Source organism: Carassius auratus, chromosome 24 (assembly GCF_003368295.1).
Source record: "Carassius auratus strain Wakin chromosome 24, ASM336829v1, whole genome shotgun sequence".
NCBI lineage: Eukaryota > Metazoa > Chordata > Actinopteri > Cypriniformes > Cyprinidae > Carassius > Carassius auratus.
The window spans coordinates 10,853,254-10,870,373 of record NC_039266.1 but is presented as its reverse complement, the minus strand read 5'-3'; the positions used below and the strand labels follow the sequence as shown (position 1 = coordinate 10,870,373).

Genomic DNA, 17,120 nt, shown 5'->3' with positions numbered 1-17,120 from the left:
AAAGTTCGACACACACTCGTGGTCATCATGCTCACTCGAACACTAGGCCAAATACAGGAAAGACCTCAAATAAGTAATCAAGTGGTCAAGTGAAAAGATGGCAAGTGTGGGTATTTGGACAGTGCAACAGTTTAAGAAACAACAAATGCTGTACAAATTATAACAGCAGGAATTTTTGATAAAAGAGACAAACTATCACAGACTTACTGCTGCAAATATCTGCCTCCGCAGCTTTCTGTCTTCTCCATTTCTGAAGGAATCCCTCTCCAGAAACACCACTGGGCTGACTGCCTTTACGTCTTTTCAGCTAAAAATAAAAATAATAAAAAAGGGGAGAGAAAATAAAATTGAATTATATACAGCAGTGGTTCCCAAACCTGTCCTGGCGTACCCCCAACACTGCACGTTTTCTTTGTCTCCCTAATTAAACACATCTGATTCAACTCATCAGCTCATTAACCCATGTGATAATGAGCTGATGAGTTGAATCAGATGTGTTTAATTAGGGAGACAAAGAAAACGTGCAGTGTTGGGGGTACGCCAGGACAGGTTTGGGAACCACTGATATACAGAATGTTAATAATGATCAGTGAGCAAAATATATATATATATATATATATATATATATATATATATATATATATATATATATATATATATATAAACTGATATGAATGAACTGCAAGATGGAAAAATACATGTTTTATTATTTATTTTTAATTTGATTTTTTTTTTTTTTTGGATTCACATTAAAAGGTATTAAAAGTTTTTGACGCCTTTGGAGTGAGAATGGGTTGGATAAATGCATGTCCCTGCTGAGCTGACTATGACTAATTTCATGGGCAAAGTTGAAAAAACTAAAATTTTCTTATCGTCATTTTTTTTCAGCTTCATATTATAGGAATGATCAGGGGCGATTCTAGGATTTTTTCAACTGGGGGGCACAAGAGGGGCCACGATTAATACAGAGGGGCCAATCTTGTGTTGTTTGAACTGTATATCCAAATCATTTCAAGAGTTCAGTAACCTTTAAAATCAGTAATAAACAGTGATACCCTATTATATTTTAATAGCAGTTATTCACTGCTCTAAAAAAAAAAATCAAATACAATTTGTATTAACTTTTCACTTTACAAAAGTGAAAGAAAAACTGTAATAAATAAAATTATCCAATGTATGAATAGTGTACAACTCACAAATAATAATATAATTTATTTATAATAGCCTTATATAATATATATATATATATATATATATATATATATATATATATAATAGCCTTATTTATATAAATGCAGAATAACATTAATAATTCATAGAAATAAATACACAATTAATTAATTAATATAACTAATATAAATTTAATATAATTTCATTATATGTTTTTGTTTATTATCCACATCCCATTCAATTTGCATAGCAGCAGTTGCAGTAAATTTGCATTGATGAATAAACAAAATCTACTTATGTCAAGGCTAATTAATCTTGAGCATATTGATTTAAAAAGATCATATATCCATACTTTGTCATAAAGCTACTTGTTCAAAAAGGTAGCTTTAATTTAACATGTAAAATATGTGGATCCTATAAAACAGTTTAGAATAGCTTAATTAGTCCAGTGTTATTTTAGTATTAGTTATTTATTTTGCTATTTAATCATGCATTAAACAATTATGTATGATTTTTTTTTGAGAATGTTTCTGGGTGCCATCAAATGACATTTTGTCAATAACTTCTGTAAAGGAGGGGGTGGGGGGGGGGAGGGGGTGGGGGAGCTTTCCAGGGTGCAGACAGCAATCGCGGAGCACCATGGTGATTTAGAACGGCAACTGAATTTATGAGAAATCTACAGACGCAAATAGACTAAAGGTGTAGAAAAATTTTGGACTTTTTTTCACCACAAGTCTGAAAGAAGACATGTTACTGAAGACAAACAGCCCCAAATCTCAAAACTGACCAGTAAAAAAAACGATGTTTTTGCATGTGTCTCACCCATATAGACTTTAAAAAAAAGTGTGGAGCGTTAGATAAACATCATACGATTTGTTTCGTCACCTCACTTGAGTGAAAAAAGTCGCTAATCGACTGCATGATTCAATAATGAATTTATTAGAATTGCTATTATAGTTTTTTTAAAACCATTGCTTTAAATTGCGTTGTTGCCTATATCGGCGCGTTCGGCCCCCCCAAAAAAGTAAATCGTAACGCAGTAAATCCCTTTTAAATTCAGCATCAGAGGAGCATAGTAAATATAATGATTACCATCTTGGTCTGCTCTAGGAGATAACATCGTCATCGAACCTGGTCTGTCTAACACCGAAAGACGTTAACGTTAGTACCAAACACTTCTTGCACTGCAACAACTCGCTAATCGAAAAACATAAGCTATTTAAAATAGGTGCTTTTTTCGTTGGAAAACAGCAGCTCGCTATTCTTGGTCCTCGTTGAGAAGCATCGCGACGCAATCATGAGTTATTTACTAAACTGAAAGATTATAATTTGAATTTGTGAGTGACAGACAAGTAGAAGGGTGGGGGCACACTGCGGGGCCAATCAGTTTTCAGGAGGGGCCAGTGCCCCCATGGCCCCTCCCCTGGCTACGCCACTGGGAATGATACATTATACGACCTATCCTGCAGTCTCATGGTGAGATTAGGTTCCTTTAATCTAAAAAAAAAAAAAAAACCCACAAGATTTGGAAAAGAATCGTAAATGGACTGCATATATATAGCGCTTTCAACAGACCACATGGCCATCCAAAGCACTTACAACTTGCCTCACATTCACCCATTCACACACTCATTCATACACCGACTGCGGTGTCAGCCATTCAAGGCGCCATCCAGCTCGTCAGGAGCAGCTGGGGTTAGGTGTCTTGCTCAAGGACACCTCGACACTTGGTCAGGTGGAGCCAGGGATCAAACCACCAACCTTCCGGTTTGTAGACAACCTACATGAACCACTGAGCCACTGCCGTCCCAGTGAGGAACTGGAATAGGACCAGGAATTGAATCCAAAAATTGTGGAATTGAAAAGCCCTAGTTATGCAGCAGGACAATGATCCCAAACACACCAGCAATTCCACCTTTGAATGGCTCAAGAAAAAAAAAAAAAGAAAAAAAAAGGTTTTTGAGTGGCCAAGTCAAAGTCTAGAATCAGATGCTGTGGCATGAGCAGTCCATTCATGCTAAAAAAAAACTGTCCAATAAATCTGAATTAAAACAACTGTGCAAAGATTAGTGGACCGAAATTCCTCCACAGCGATGTGAAAGACTCAATGCCAGTCTCTAACACTTGATTGTTGCTGTTGCTGCAAAGGGTGGCACAACCAGTTTTTAGATTTAGGGGGGAATTAGTTTTTTTTAGGGGGAAATTACTTTTTCATGCAGTGCCAGGAAGGTTTGCACATCTTTTTTCCCTTTATAAAATAAATAATTATTTCAAAACTGCATTTTGTATTTACTCGGGTTATATTTGTATATATTGTATATATAATTTTTTTTCCTCAGGACTGCATATCGAGTTTCTCTCTTACACTGTTCTTTAAAATCTTCCCAATTTGCTTTGACAAAACACCATGTGTAAAAATAATTATTTGGTTGTCTATACATCAACATTAACTTTACAAAAAATTGGAAAATGATCACTGCCAAGATTTTCTTTACTTACTTTCCATTCACTTACACAGGCAAGGTGAGAAGAAACCTGTGTGAGAGCAATGTTAGACATTTTGTTACCAAATCAACTCTTGCACCCTTTCCATCACTGAGACACCAATCTTTGTTAGTCCATCAATTCTTCTATCACTGTTTTATTGCTATGTGCATACTCACCACCCCATAGAGTTGGCATTAAAATCTCCACACCAAATTTCTCTATGCTCTACTCTTTGCCCAATATCATTAAAATCATTAGCCACAATTTCAACCATCCTCCTTGGATCCTGAAATCATTCAGTTACGTTCACAATATAGCTACTGTAACTGTAACTGTGACTTCAGTTTTATATGCATACCATGCAGTATACCATGCAGTATCCACATCGTACATCGTCTTTATTATAGCACATGAGTAACCTTGTGTTTCACGCAGTATACATTTAATAAAACAGTTTTAGTTTTCTTCAAATATAGCGATGTCTAATAATGTAACTTCATAGGGACTGATAGACAAACTCAGTATTCATATATATTTAACTCAAGAATATATTCATATTCTGAAGTTCCATCTAATGTGACTGTAGTTGACATTGAAAAATACTAAACAACAACAACAACAACAACAACAACAACAACAAAAAAACGACACAACACACATTTGTTAGGTAGGCTACTTCTTTTTATTCCCTTCCCATAAGAATAGCCACATTAATGAGTAATTCTCTTATTTTGCAATCAGGCCTCACACAGTAATGAGATGGACGAAAAGAGGTCAGTACAAATATTTTACGTTAAACAGCCAGCCGAGAACTGAGTTGCTCTAAATATAAAAAGTATTGTACTATTCATTCCTGACTTGTCAACATCATAACAAAAGGTAAAAAATATGCCCCCAGGAGTAAATACAATTGTGATATTGCACAATAGTTTAAAGTACAATATGTACAATTTCACATACAGTGGTCATGCTGCCGTTAAAACAAGTCGAATACATGATGCAATCATAATATGAGATACAGATGAGTAAATGTTATTTTGTTTACACTTTCACTTGTATTTTTACTCAAAAACAATAAAAGGTCAAAGCCTTGAAGTGCTGTGACCAAAAAAAATCTATATTTACAATTAATAAAAAGGCCTATACATGTGCCATATGAGAGGCAGCAGAACTGAGCTGTTCAATAAATAATAGAAAACGTCATATTATTTTGTAACCTCTTGTCATAAAAAGAAACAAAAATCACCTTCACAAAACATAAATTCAACATGTCTAAAGAATAATACTGTTAGAGGTAAATAAAAAGGGGTCATATTATGACATTTAAAATGATCAAAGCTTTCCGTCTCCATACAAGGAACGTTCAAATACATATTTTTTCTCTTCAAGGATCTTGAGAACACTTTGACAATCCTTCCTCTAATACAGATAGATGAGACACAATGGAAGGCTAGGTCATCTACAAAATATCCTCATAAAAATATATTCATATATTTCATTTATTGTGAATCCTAACTGTCCAACCGTACAATAATACAAAACAATGCTTATATTTTCAATGCAAATGAGGGGTGAAGAAATTGATATTAGAATATAAAAGTGTAACTCATCAAGAATCTTGTACATTCTCACGAATCCCTCATTATATGCTCCAAAATGTGAATTTGTGAAATATTTAATTAAATGAACATGGTTATAGTCTGAGATTGTGATTGCGAACACAAACCCTTTCCAAACATATATCATAACCCATATACCTTTCAAAAAGAATATTAAGATACATATCGACTATTTTGCAAAACCACATAAATAAGAAAGCTGATGAAACAACGATCAAATTTAGCTTGATATCTCTATGAGAGAATGATAAACTATTCAGATCAGAGACTCAGAATTACTCCAATACATGGCGGATGGGTCATAATTCTAAACCTTGATATTAATAACAAATACCTACATTACATTGACGGACATTGGTTGTCTAAAATCATTCCGTGAACCAGCCTCTGAGAGAATGGATAATCTGTATGTAAATTATGTTTTATTTGACATTTTATTCAAAAATGTAAATAATACTTAATGTTGAAAGTAATATGACAAAATACACTGTGCAAAAAAAAATTATATGACATTGCTCTTCCAAACACTTCTAAACTCATAACCATTGGGTTTGCTTTCTTCTCAGTCAAATAAATACAAACAGCCATTTGATTGGTTGGGATTCTCCTTTTATCTATTTAGCCAAAGTAATTCTCCACAGACGGTTGGCTGAAGCCTAAAGGCACCTTGAATTAAGTCATTAAACTGGGTGTCAGTGGTCCCACCTTCTTCATCTTCATGATATAGATGCCACTATGCCAATGCTTTACCACAGCCTGCATAAATGAATCACAGACAAAATGATCTCTCAAAATAACATCTTTATGCCATGAAACATGCCTTCAGCAAAACAAATGCTTAAGACTGAGAGGTGTTTGGCAAGGAACAATAAACTGAAGGCTTCCACGAGAAATAAATGAGCATAGCTGTGCAGAAGGCTACAAACAGACAGCGCTGATTTGACATAATTCTTGGTGCATGCCTTGTTTTTCTTCCCCTCGCTGATGATATACAATCTGATGTCATCTAAAACGTATCTGTGCCATTTTTGCAATGAATTAAATACACATATTCATATAGAGGATTTAACATTTACAGTCTGTCTAAAACATTTTCCACACAAAGACTCTTATAAGATTAAAAACATGAAGAAAATGATTAATCTTACATAAAAAAAATCCATAAAAGAGGATTTGGGCAAATAATTAGGTTTCTGTAACAAAAAAAAGAAAAAAAAGACCACATGGTGAAATGATTTATTAATGTGATCCAGAGTTTAGACACTTAAAAGACTTTTGCCAAAACACAATAGAAAGAGACAAGCCAGCCACTATGTACAGGACAGTTTCTCAAACTGGTGATGAGCTTGATCCCAAAACATTAGTTCTGATTCCCAAAAAAAGATTCTGAAAGGGTCTGTATGCCCCCATTAGATGAACCATTCTTTCTTGCTTTCGTCGATGGTCTCTGTGAAATTGGCCTCGGTGCCGATAATGGCCGCGTCGGCTGACTCTGATGACTCTCCCCCCTTGGCCTCGTTGGTGTGGTAGGTGCCTTTATGGCGGAACATGTACCGGATCAGAAACACCAGCGTGCACAGAATAGAGAAGATCACCACTGCAATGATTCCTGCAAGGAAAATACATTCGCCACAGTTAAAGGAACAGTTTGAAAGGAAAAGTCGCAGAAAAAGTATGCAAAAATATCCAAGATATAGATGAGTTTGTTTCTTTTTTGGAACAGATTTGAGCAAATTAAGCATCATATCACTTGCTCACCAGTGGATCCTTTGCAGTGAATGGGTGCCGCCAGAATCAGTTTAAACAGCTGATATAAACATCACAATTATACACAAGTAAACCATATGAATCCAGTCCCATAATCACATGAAGAGTTTTTAATAAAGAAATACATTTTTCATAAAATGTTAATTTATGTATTTTATCAGCTGTTTGGAGTCTAATTCTGACGGCACCCATTCACTGCAACTGCTGTAATGCTAAATTCCCACAAATCTGTTCTGATGAAGAAACAGACTACATCTTGAATGGCTTAAGAGTGAGTTAATTTTCAGCAAATTTTCATTTTTGGAAGAAATACTCCTTTAACGTATAAAGAATAGATAACTTAAAAGAAGCATTGTTCATCAGAATAAGATAGGAATATGTATCCATCTCACCTCCTATTATAGCTGAATTCCTGTTTACTCCATCTGGTATCACTCTTTCTTCATTGAAGGGGAAATCAGCACCTGTAGGAGATCATAATAATTATAATAATTGTATAGTTTTAATAACCCTGTTAGACGTGAAAACACTGAGAAGATAATAAATACTTTTCTCTATGCCAAATAAATGACAAGTAGATTATTTTTAGTAGATTATGTTGGTCAGATAAGTAAACATAATAATTTAATTTAAATTTCATTTAATGCACTAATGGACGTATAACTGAATAAAGCATATTGGCCTTTACAGAAGTCATTTTTGTCCACTAACTGGCCATTGGCCTTTTTTGAATTTTGGTTCTGTGTCTGTTTTTCACGTTTAAATCAGACTGAAATCAAAACAGTTTAAGATGCACATTTAGGTGGGTTTCTATAAAGTGGTAACAGTTGCTAGATCTCATTGGTCAGGTCAATGCAATGCAACGATGGAATCAATAAACTAGCATTGAAAATGAAATGTCTTTTACACCACTCCTGGGAAATGTCAGTGCATTTCGGGGACTTTAAGACCTCTTGAAGTTGTTTAAATGTGCTGACCTGCGTCTAGGTGCCACGGGTCGGTTGCAGCAGACATGGGTGGGATCGTGAGGGGTGAAGCTCCGCAGTTGGATTCCACCAGTTTACCCTGGTGAGAGACAGGAACAGAACCACGGGACCTGAGAGCGGCTTTCAGAGGAGCAATGCTGTTGAACTGCACTCTGGACAGGCAACCCACAAACCCAGGGGTGTTGTATTTTTCAATAATCACTGGATCAATGTACCCGGTTTCTGCAAGAACAAGAGATACAGATACGTATCTAAAGTTAGACTAAGAGCAAGAGAATAATCAGCATCTAGATGTTTGTAATGTCAGACAGCCTGAAATACAAGATAACTGCAGAAAACTGATCCAAGCCTTGTTCCAGGAAATGTGTTCCATTTGACTGAAATAAAAGGATAAGATCAATGCATGTTCATGTATAATGTACATACATCAAATATGCATTACAGTGGCATCCTAAAATACAACCTTGAGCGAACAATTGTATATGAACAAAGAATCATTTTCACTTAAATTACAAATGTTGTTATTAGTTTATAAGTGATGAATGACTTTATTTTGTTTTGATCCAGTGGTTTGTTTCTTAACTAAAAGTAAAACTATTAAAACTAGTTTGCTTAACTAAAATAAATCTGAAAAAAAAAATTTGATGAAAAGCTTAAATGAGAATTAGAAATGTTGTTGCATTGGCAACTACCTGAAATACTGTAAGTATTATACTGTAAGTATGTAAATGCTGTTGTTTTAAATAAAATAATTTATTAATATAAGTACTGAAATAATAAAAAAAAAATCTGAAATTAATATAAATTAAAGCTAACCATAAATGCACATAAATTACTACTATGTGAACTAAATTAAATTGAAAACTAAAAAAAAAAAAAAAAATACAGGCTAATTCAATAATTGTTAATCTTTTTTTATAATAGCATACAAATAATACTAAAATAACACTGATTGTTTCCCACATAAGTCTCACTTATGTGCCACTTTCAAAGTATTTGTGCTCTTTCTGACAAGAGCGACCAGAACATTCTTCAAAACATCTTCTTTTATGCTCCACAGAAGAAAGTAAGTCATACAGGTTTGGAATGACATGAAGGAGTGTAAATAACAACAGAATTTAAATTTTTGGGAGAAGTATCCCTTTAAACCTCGATTGCTTCTCAACAGTCCGATCTTTATATTCTATGATATTTAAATCTAAACAGCAGAGTGATCCTGTCATAAGAATAAAACCCAGTCCTCCGGCATTTTCATAAAACACTTTCTATTACACTTCTACTCTTTTCTCTTTCTTGTCTTCTTGTACCTTCAAAGTGCAGCAGAGATTTTTCCTCCTGAACCCCCTCCACCAAACACAGACAAAAGAGTCCGTCTAACTGCTGCACATTACAGACGAAACCACTTCAAACCTGTGTTTGTGAAGCCTCTTCAAAGCAGCTGCAGTGCACAGCTAAATTCAGCATTTTCTCATCACAGCCAGGGGTAAAATACACACTATCTCTACGGTAAAAAAAACCCACATGAAAAACCCACCGTGAGAACAATAGATACAAACCCAAAGTAAGCTGTCTTCATATAGGGATGATGATTTTTTATTCATCAACCCTATCAAAATCTGATCTGCTTGAATATCAGTTTCAGTGATCTGTTTCACAATGTGAAACGACTGGGGTAATAAGAAACAAAAGAGCTGTAGAGACGTTACATATCTGATGTGAATGATCTCATTAAATTCTATTATTGCCATTGCTTTAAATGACTAGAATATGAAATTACAGAGAGTAATGTGAGTGCATCTTGTCACGTGTGTGAAAAATGACACCAAAGCATAGCAAATCAAATCATTATCATTCTTGTCACATTCACATCCAAAATGAATTTAAAATGCAAATATTATCAATGATTTAAAAGAACATATCTACTGCAGAACACCTGACTGGAAAACACATCAAAGCTTCAGTTCATGTTTGTTGTATGAAATATAACACGTTCTGCTGTGTATTGGTTCCTCAGAGGCGTGAAACGTGGCTGGAATATTTATGAGAATTGACTGATTGTTGCTGCTGCAAATTCAGTTGGAAAGCTCTGGAGATTTCCCTCTCGCTCTTCATGATGCTCTGATTATTAGAGACACGCTGCAGTATTTGCACTTACATTACCCCTTGTTTTGTGCAAACTGGACTTTCATTACATGGTTTTTACCCCCTTGATGACATGTTTATACTGCAAGCAGCCACAGTTCTGCTTTCCGCCGACATTAAGAGGGAGGAGGGATCAGTGCAGTTTCTTTGTTCCTCAACGCTGCAAACTTTAGCTCGAGTCATAGTTATGGGAACAAATAAACATTGATTTTCACAATTCCCTCTACAAGTTCATCACGGCCTGCTTCTCTAAACACACACGTCCTGTTGTTTCTCTCCCTTTGACTGACTGATGAAATAAAGTAGACGATTAGAGGTGGTGCTCTGTGTCCTGTTGATCTTGGAGGGCGTATGGTGCTTTTAGTGTGGTGCAGAGCAATACGATTCAGGTTAATTAGATTCAAGGTCAAGATCTGGCTGATATGAAGAAAGGGTGGATGGTGTGCTGTGACCTGAAAGTGGAGGTGGCGTCTCCCCCACCCAGCATCACCACACCGCATTATTTCAGCATGCTTGTGTGCAGCGTATGATAAAACAAGACTGGTAAACTAAGGCACCCACAGCTGCAATTTTAGTTATATATTTGTGGTGAAAATACATTGTAAATATATGCTAAATATATGTTTTAAAAATATATAGAAACTGAAGCTCAGTGGAAAAAAAGAATAATAATTTTGACATAGAACATTTATTTAGTTTCAACCTTAATTTTTCTTCAAAAGTGACATATATTTTGTGTATATATTGAAATATATATATATATATATATATATATATATATATATATATATATATATCAGTTGTTAATTTCATATTTATTTTATTTCATAGAAATTTCAAAACAATATATCTGTCAATACACACACACACACATACACACAAACACACACACACACACACACCGTCACAAGGGCTGTGCCAAGGGTGCGACCGCACAGGGCCTCACACCTCGCTCCCGGCCTGGATTTTATTTTGTTTATATAAAAAATGTATTACTATTTTTCCATCCATTTTGTCCTTTGAAAGACAAAAATAGTCATAGCTGATAGACAGTATAAGACTCTGTATAATAATGAGTAAAGCTGTTTGTTGTTAGAATGACAAAAAGTTTTAAAAGTTAAACTTTTAGGCTGGTCTGCCTCATGACTATGTAGTGATGCAAACTACTCAACTTTTTATTAAATTTCACCATTTTGAATTGAAAATAATGCGATCATGATTCATGTAAATCGTAAATGAACGTGACGAGACATTTGCGTTTTCGACTAGACATACCAATAAAAGCGAATGTGAAATAAAAAAAAAATATTATATTCAAATAGTGTAAATTAATTACTACTTCATATGATGAGTTGCAAAAAATCATCATGCAGATGCAATAGCCTTTAATGCCGTTAGAAATGTTCTAAAATGAGCATTTTTCTCATGCTCCTATGTGTAGGTTCAGTAATTTCACTTTAATGGCAATGAATAGTTTTTTTTTCTTTCCCATTAAACTAAAATAGCCGAACATAAACATAGGATCCTGAGAAAAAAAAATTTCAGAAGGAAATTTTAGATTAGAGGCTTACTTAGAGGCTTTTGCATCTTAACTCTTCATAAATAACTACAAACCTAGAACTTAATTTTACATTCTTATTTACTATATAATTGCTTTATTATTATTATTATTATTATTAAGCAGTAGATGACCGTGATTTTTGCGCAAACATGTCAGTGAGCACGGCATCACAATTGATTATGTAAGAGTGTAAAAGTTGCGTTCGTTATTATAAACCCCCCCCCGCCCCTGCATACATGTATAGATAGATAGATAGATAGATAGATAGATAGATAGATAGATAGATAGAGCTATATCAAAAACTGCCATGCATTTATAGCATAAGACTTGCTAAATCAGAAAAATATGATAAAATAATTTCCTTGACAGCACCAACTTGTACTGCAATGCACCCAACACTTGTAGCCACCTGCTGTAAATGCTTCTTCCTGTTTTATAACGCAGTTCGGTGTAGAAAACAGAGACAAGATATGCACTTGATCATTCTGTAAAACTCACCAGAAGCAACTGATACTGCCTTCCACAAGCCATGTTCCTTACTGCAGTCAACACAGTACAGTATATCACTTCAAAAACATTTCACACTGAGAAGAGATATGTAGAATTTTTCAGTGCAAGTTAAACTGCTATTTGAATACCCATACAATTATTTTAACAGCTCTTTTGTCTAAAAGCCGCTGAGAAACACTATGAATTATTCAGAGACATTAAAGTAAACACTGCTATCCTGGTAAGGGCTATTATTGCAGGGGAGAGGCAGGGAAAGAGGGGGCAAATGAGGTATTGAAGACTTTTGATGGATGGGTTGGGAGATGGAGAGAAGGGGTGGGATGAAAGGGTTGCCATGGTAACAAATGGAAGCCGGTGTAGCAGGAGTGTGAGAGGAGGTGGGAGATGCTGGACCAAAAGAAAAATGATAATGTGAATCACAATGACACTGTCAACACATATCATGATGGCTTTATATTTCATTTCACCACATTTTATGTCATCTTGCTATAGTGTTTAGAGGCCAATCTTCAGATCTTGCTGCATGATGCACCATGTGCTAACAGACTGAGACAGAACAACACCTGTCCAACATCACATGACAACAGGATCAGAGAGCAGCCTCAGAAATACCCGCAGCACAGGCATGTTGCTCAGGAAACACACAGCTACATTCACTAAATGACTTATGCAAATCAAGTAATACTGCAAACATGCCCACAGCAATTAGTGCTGAACTCAATTTGCACAAAGAAATTCCCTCTTTGTGGAGCAGACTATTACAATCTGTCGACTTCACTGGGACAGTACTGCATCATTCAACTTTAGATCAGATACCTGAACAAATTTCAGCCAATAATGATGTGGAATAATGTTATCTGTATTAGGTGTATAAAGTGCAATCCATAATTGAAATAGTAAAGGTGGCCTTGTGTTCAAGTGTGAGTTCTCCAGAACTCTAGAAACTAATAAATGCAGCATATATATTTATATATGCTGCATTTAAAAAAAAAAAAAAAAAAAAAAAAAAAAAAAAAAACATATCAAACAATATTCCTGTAATGGAAATGTTGAATGTATTTATATAGTCTGAAAGAGAAATAAAAATGTATATGTTTATATACACACACATACACATAAAATGCAGGTTTATGTAATGAAATATATTGCACAAAAAATACAAATAAAAAATAAATACATTTTGTGAATTCAGACCTGTGTTTCTACTTATTCTTCCATCAGCCACCCTTGGAAGGTGCAAACACCACCTTACACTACCTGCACCACACACGTATTCCAGCAATGCAGACATTCTGCTTAACAGATCAATAACCAAACAATGCTACAATACATTCTGATTCTAATTCAATATTAGGAAGAGGAATACATAAATGACCACTGTGGGTGATCCAGACACACTAAACACATGTATGGAAACACAGTCGCACATGCTCATTCAATGCTGCAGAAAGCAAACATTACCTGTCTGACAAGCTTTTGATATCAGCTGTTTCTCACTTTCTTCCAAAATGCCAGCCTTCTTTTCTGTCAGTGTATGCTCCTCTCCACGCTGCGGATGCCTGTGTGTGTGTGTGTGTGTGTGTGTATATCTGCAGCTGGGGCTGGGTGATCATAGACTGCAGCCCCTCTCCTGTTTTGCACTCATTGATATCCTGCTGCAGCAACACCTGGAAACTGGATTCCACTGTCGTTTGGATCTGGAGCCCCCTCCATGCTGGATGATGACTGCACCCAGAGCTGTGCAATGAGCACAGAATAGCCAGTGACATCATCCATCTGTTCAACGAGGCTTTGATGGAGACCAGGTGGACTGCATCGGGATGACTTTCAGAGAAGCTAAGCAAGTTTTTTTAGTGTCATAGAATATAATTCTGTTTTCTTGACATCATGCGTTCATGTCTGTTCTATTCTGCTATAGAATTTGTGTGGGAAACAGTGGTAAGTCAGTGGTAAAAACTTGCTCTGTCGCCTCTGGCTCTCAAAAGTACTTTGACAGTTTTTTTATTATAAAAAAAGCATTAAATAATATGTTCAACATTATATAATATTTACATTTTAAGAATTAATTTTCCTTTAAAAAATATTTAAATAATATTTTAAACATTATATACATTTTTTAAGTGTAATGTAATTATGGCTGGTATATTTCCACTTGAAGAGTCACTCTAGTAATTTTATTTTAAAACAGGGAAAGTGTTTATTTATTTAATAAAATGTATTTTTTAAAATAATAAAATGATTGTTTGTTTGTAATCTATATTATTTAAATAATATTTTCAAGATATTATATTAATGTTTCATTAGTGCTGTCAAACGCTTAATCGCAATTAATCATATACGAAATAAGTTTTTGTTTACATATGTGTGTGTACTGTTTGTATTATGTAAATATAAATATACTATATATACTAACATTTTAAAAATATATATTGTATGTGTGTTTATATATATATATATATATATATATATATATATATATATATATATATATATATATATATATATATATATATACACACACACACACATACATAATAAATAGACATAGTACACACACATACAGTAACGTGAGAAGATTTTTGCTCCCATTCCTGTTTTTTATTTTTATTTTATTTTTTTGCATAAATCACACACAAAAGATTCAGATCATCAAACTAATTTTATTATTACACAAAGATATTGCAAGTAAATACAAAATGTGTAAAAAAAAGTTTTTGTTTTTAAGTTTTAAATGATGATTTCATTTAAGGCAAAAAAGCTGACCAAACCTTCCTGGCCCTACGTGAAAAATTAATTGCCCCCTCCAGTTAAATCATGAAAGAACTGTGATTAACCAGATTATTATATGATTAACCTAAAGCTGAGTTAAATTTCACAAGCCGCACCCAGGCCTGATTACTGCCAAGAGTGCAACGATGACTCATCCAGGAGGTCATAAAAGGTCCCAGAACAACATCTAAATAACTCCAGGCCTCACTTGCCTCAGTAAAGGCCAATGTTCATGTTATAACAATAAGAAAGAGACGACATCCATGAAGGAGTTCAGAGGCAAAAGCCATTGCTAACCAAAAAGAACACAAAGGCTCGTCTCACATTTGCCAACAAAATATCTTGATTTTCCCCAAGACTTTTCCATATTCTGTGGACCGATGAGACAAAAGTATAACTTTTTGTAAGGTGTGTGTCCCGTCACATCTGGCGTAAAACCAACACAGCATTTAATAAAAAGATCATCATACCAACAGTTAAACACGGTGGTGGCAGTGTGATGGTCTGAGGCTGCTGTGTAGATTCAGGAATTGGAGGACTTGCTATAATTGATGGAACCATGAACTCTATCAGAAAATCCTGAAGGAGAATGTCCAGCCATCAGCTTGTGACCTAAAGCTCAAGTGCACTGGGGTTATGCAGCAGGACAATGATCCCAAACACACCAGCAAGTCCACCTCTGAACGGCTCAAGGTTATGGAGTGGCCAAGGCAAAGTCTAGAATAAGATCAAAGACTATTGAATACCCAAGACGTGTCACTTGTATAATTTTTAATTGGACAAAAACGCAATGCTCAATGTGGCCGCTCAATCACAGGAAGCCCCGCCTTCTGAATGAAAGAGCCAATCGGTAAAGTCAGTGTGTCACTGCAGCTGCTGTTAGAAGTCCCAGTTGCTATAGAAACAGTGAGCACCCTGAGAGGTGCACATATGCACTAGCTGATCTAGACTGAAAAATAAGCTTTTTATAACACTATTTAAGCAAAATGAATAACATTTATGACACAGTTGTTGTCAGATTACTTTGGTGATTTCAAATATGAAATTTAATTATAAACTTAGTTTTGGAGAATCTGGGCCCATTCACAAAACATTTGATCTTACTAAGAGTTCTCCTAAACAGCAGTAAAAGTTTTTAGTTAAGAGTTTTCTTTTCTTAAAACCTATTCACAGAGCTGCTGAGACAAACTTTTCTAAGGCATAGACAGAAGCCTTAAGCTAAGAGTAAGGTAAGGGCGGGGTTGACCTTGTTGCTATGGATGATGTCAGCATACTTACTAACTATGCACACAGTGATTGGCTGATAGTCTCTGTAGCACAATATTGTAGTTGAAATATTGTAGCACAATATTATGTTGGCATATTTAAATAAAGGTTTTAAAATAAAAAAATGTAATTGCCACATTCAAATAAAGAAAATAAAGAAACTTTATTTTATAAAATAAAAATATACACTTTTCATGGCACTGTACATTATGTAAACAAAAACGTTTATTTTGGATGCGATTAATTGTGATTAATCATTTGACAGCACTATATTTAATGTATTATGTAAATGTAACCATAACATACATTTGAATAAAATACATTTTACTATACCTTTCACTAAAACTGGGCTGGTAAATTTCCATTGTTTTTAATTAAAGAACAAGTTTAAACTTCATTGTCTGTGGTAATTGACAGTTTGCGACAGATTTGCTCCATAGACAAATAGTAGAAAACTACACTAAATATCACTTGTGTCTGCAAACTACACACTCAGCTGTATGTGGTACGACAGTAAACACATGAGAGAGACTGAGTGAATAGTGTTTAGTCCTCAGGGAACATTAAGAGGCTATCACTCATCTAAATGAAATCTTTTGTGCTCCTTTCTAATGTAAATCAGCCCCCCGAGGGTGTAGCCGGCTATAAATCTGTACATTATTCTTGTCTTAAATCGTCAGGGTTTGAAGGATCTTCTCATAATTGGTACTTAATGACTGTGTCAAAACAGACTCAATGGAATCATTTTTTCATTGCAGTGATATTAGATTTATAAGCTGGTTCACACTTTAAAAGCAGAAACGTGAAGCTTTTGTTTTTTTGTTAATGCAACAAATGAATTCT

At 34.8% G+C, this 17,120-nt stretch overlaps 1 protein-coding gene across 1 annotated transcript in view; it reads right to left on the bottom strand.

Moving 5' to 3' along the window:
- Window positions 1-5,991: 5,991 nt before the first annotated feature.
- The window catches only part of cntnap2a (contactin associated protein 2a), a 343,240-nt gene continuing 332,111 nt past the window's right edge, over window positions 5,992-17,120 (bottom strand). The window contains exons 22-24 of the mRNA XM_026200982.1: window positions 8,021-8,251; window positions 7,436-7,507; window positions 5,992-6,885 (exon numbers count right to left, since the gene is read on the bottom strand). Coding sequence (XP_026056767.1) covers window positions 6,686-6,885; window positions 7,436-7,507; window positions 8,021-8,251 — 503 coding nt within the window. The 3' untranslated portion in view covers window positions 5,992-6,685. The remainder of the gene's footprint in view (window positions 6,886-7,435; window positions 7,508-8,020; window positions 8,252-17,120) is intronic.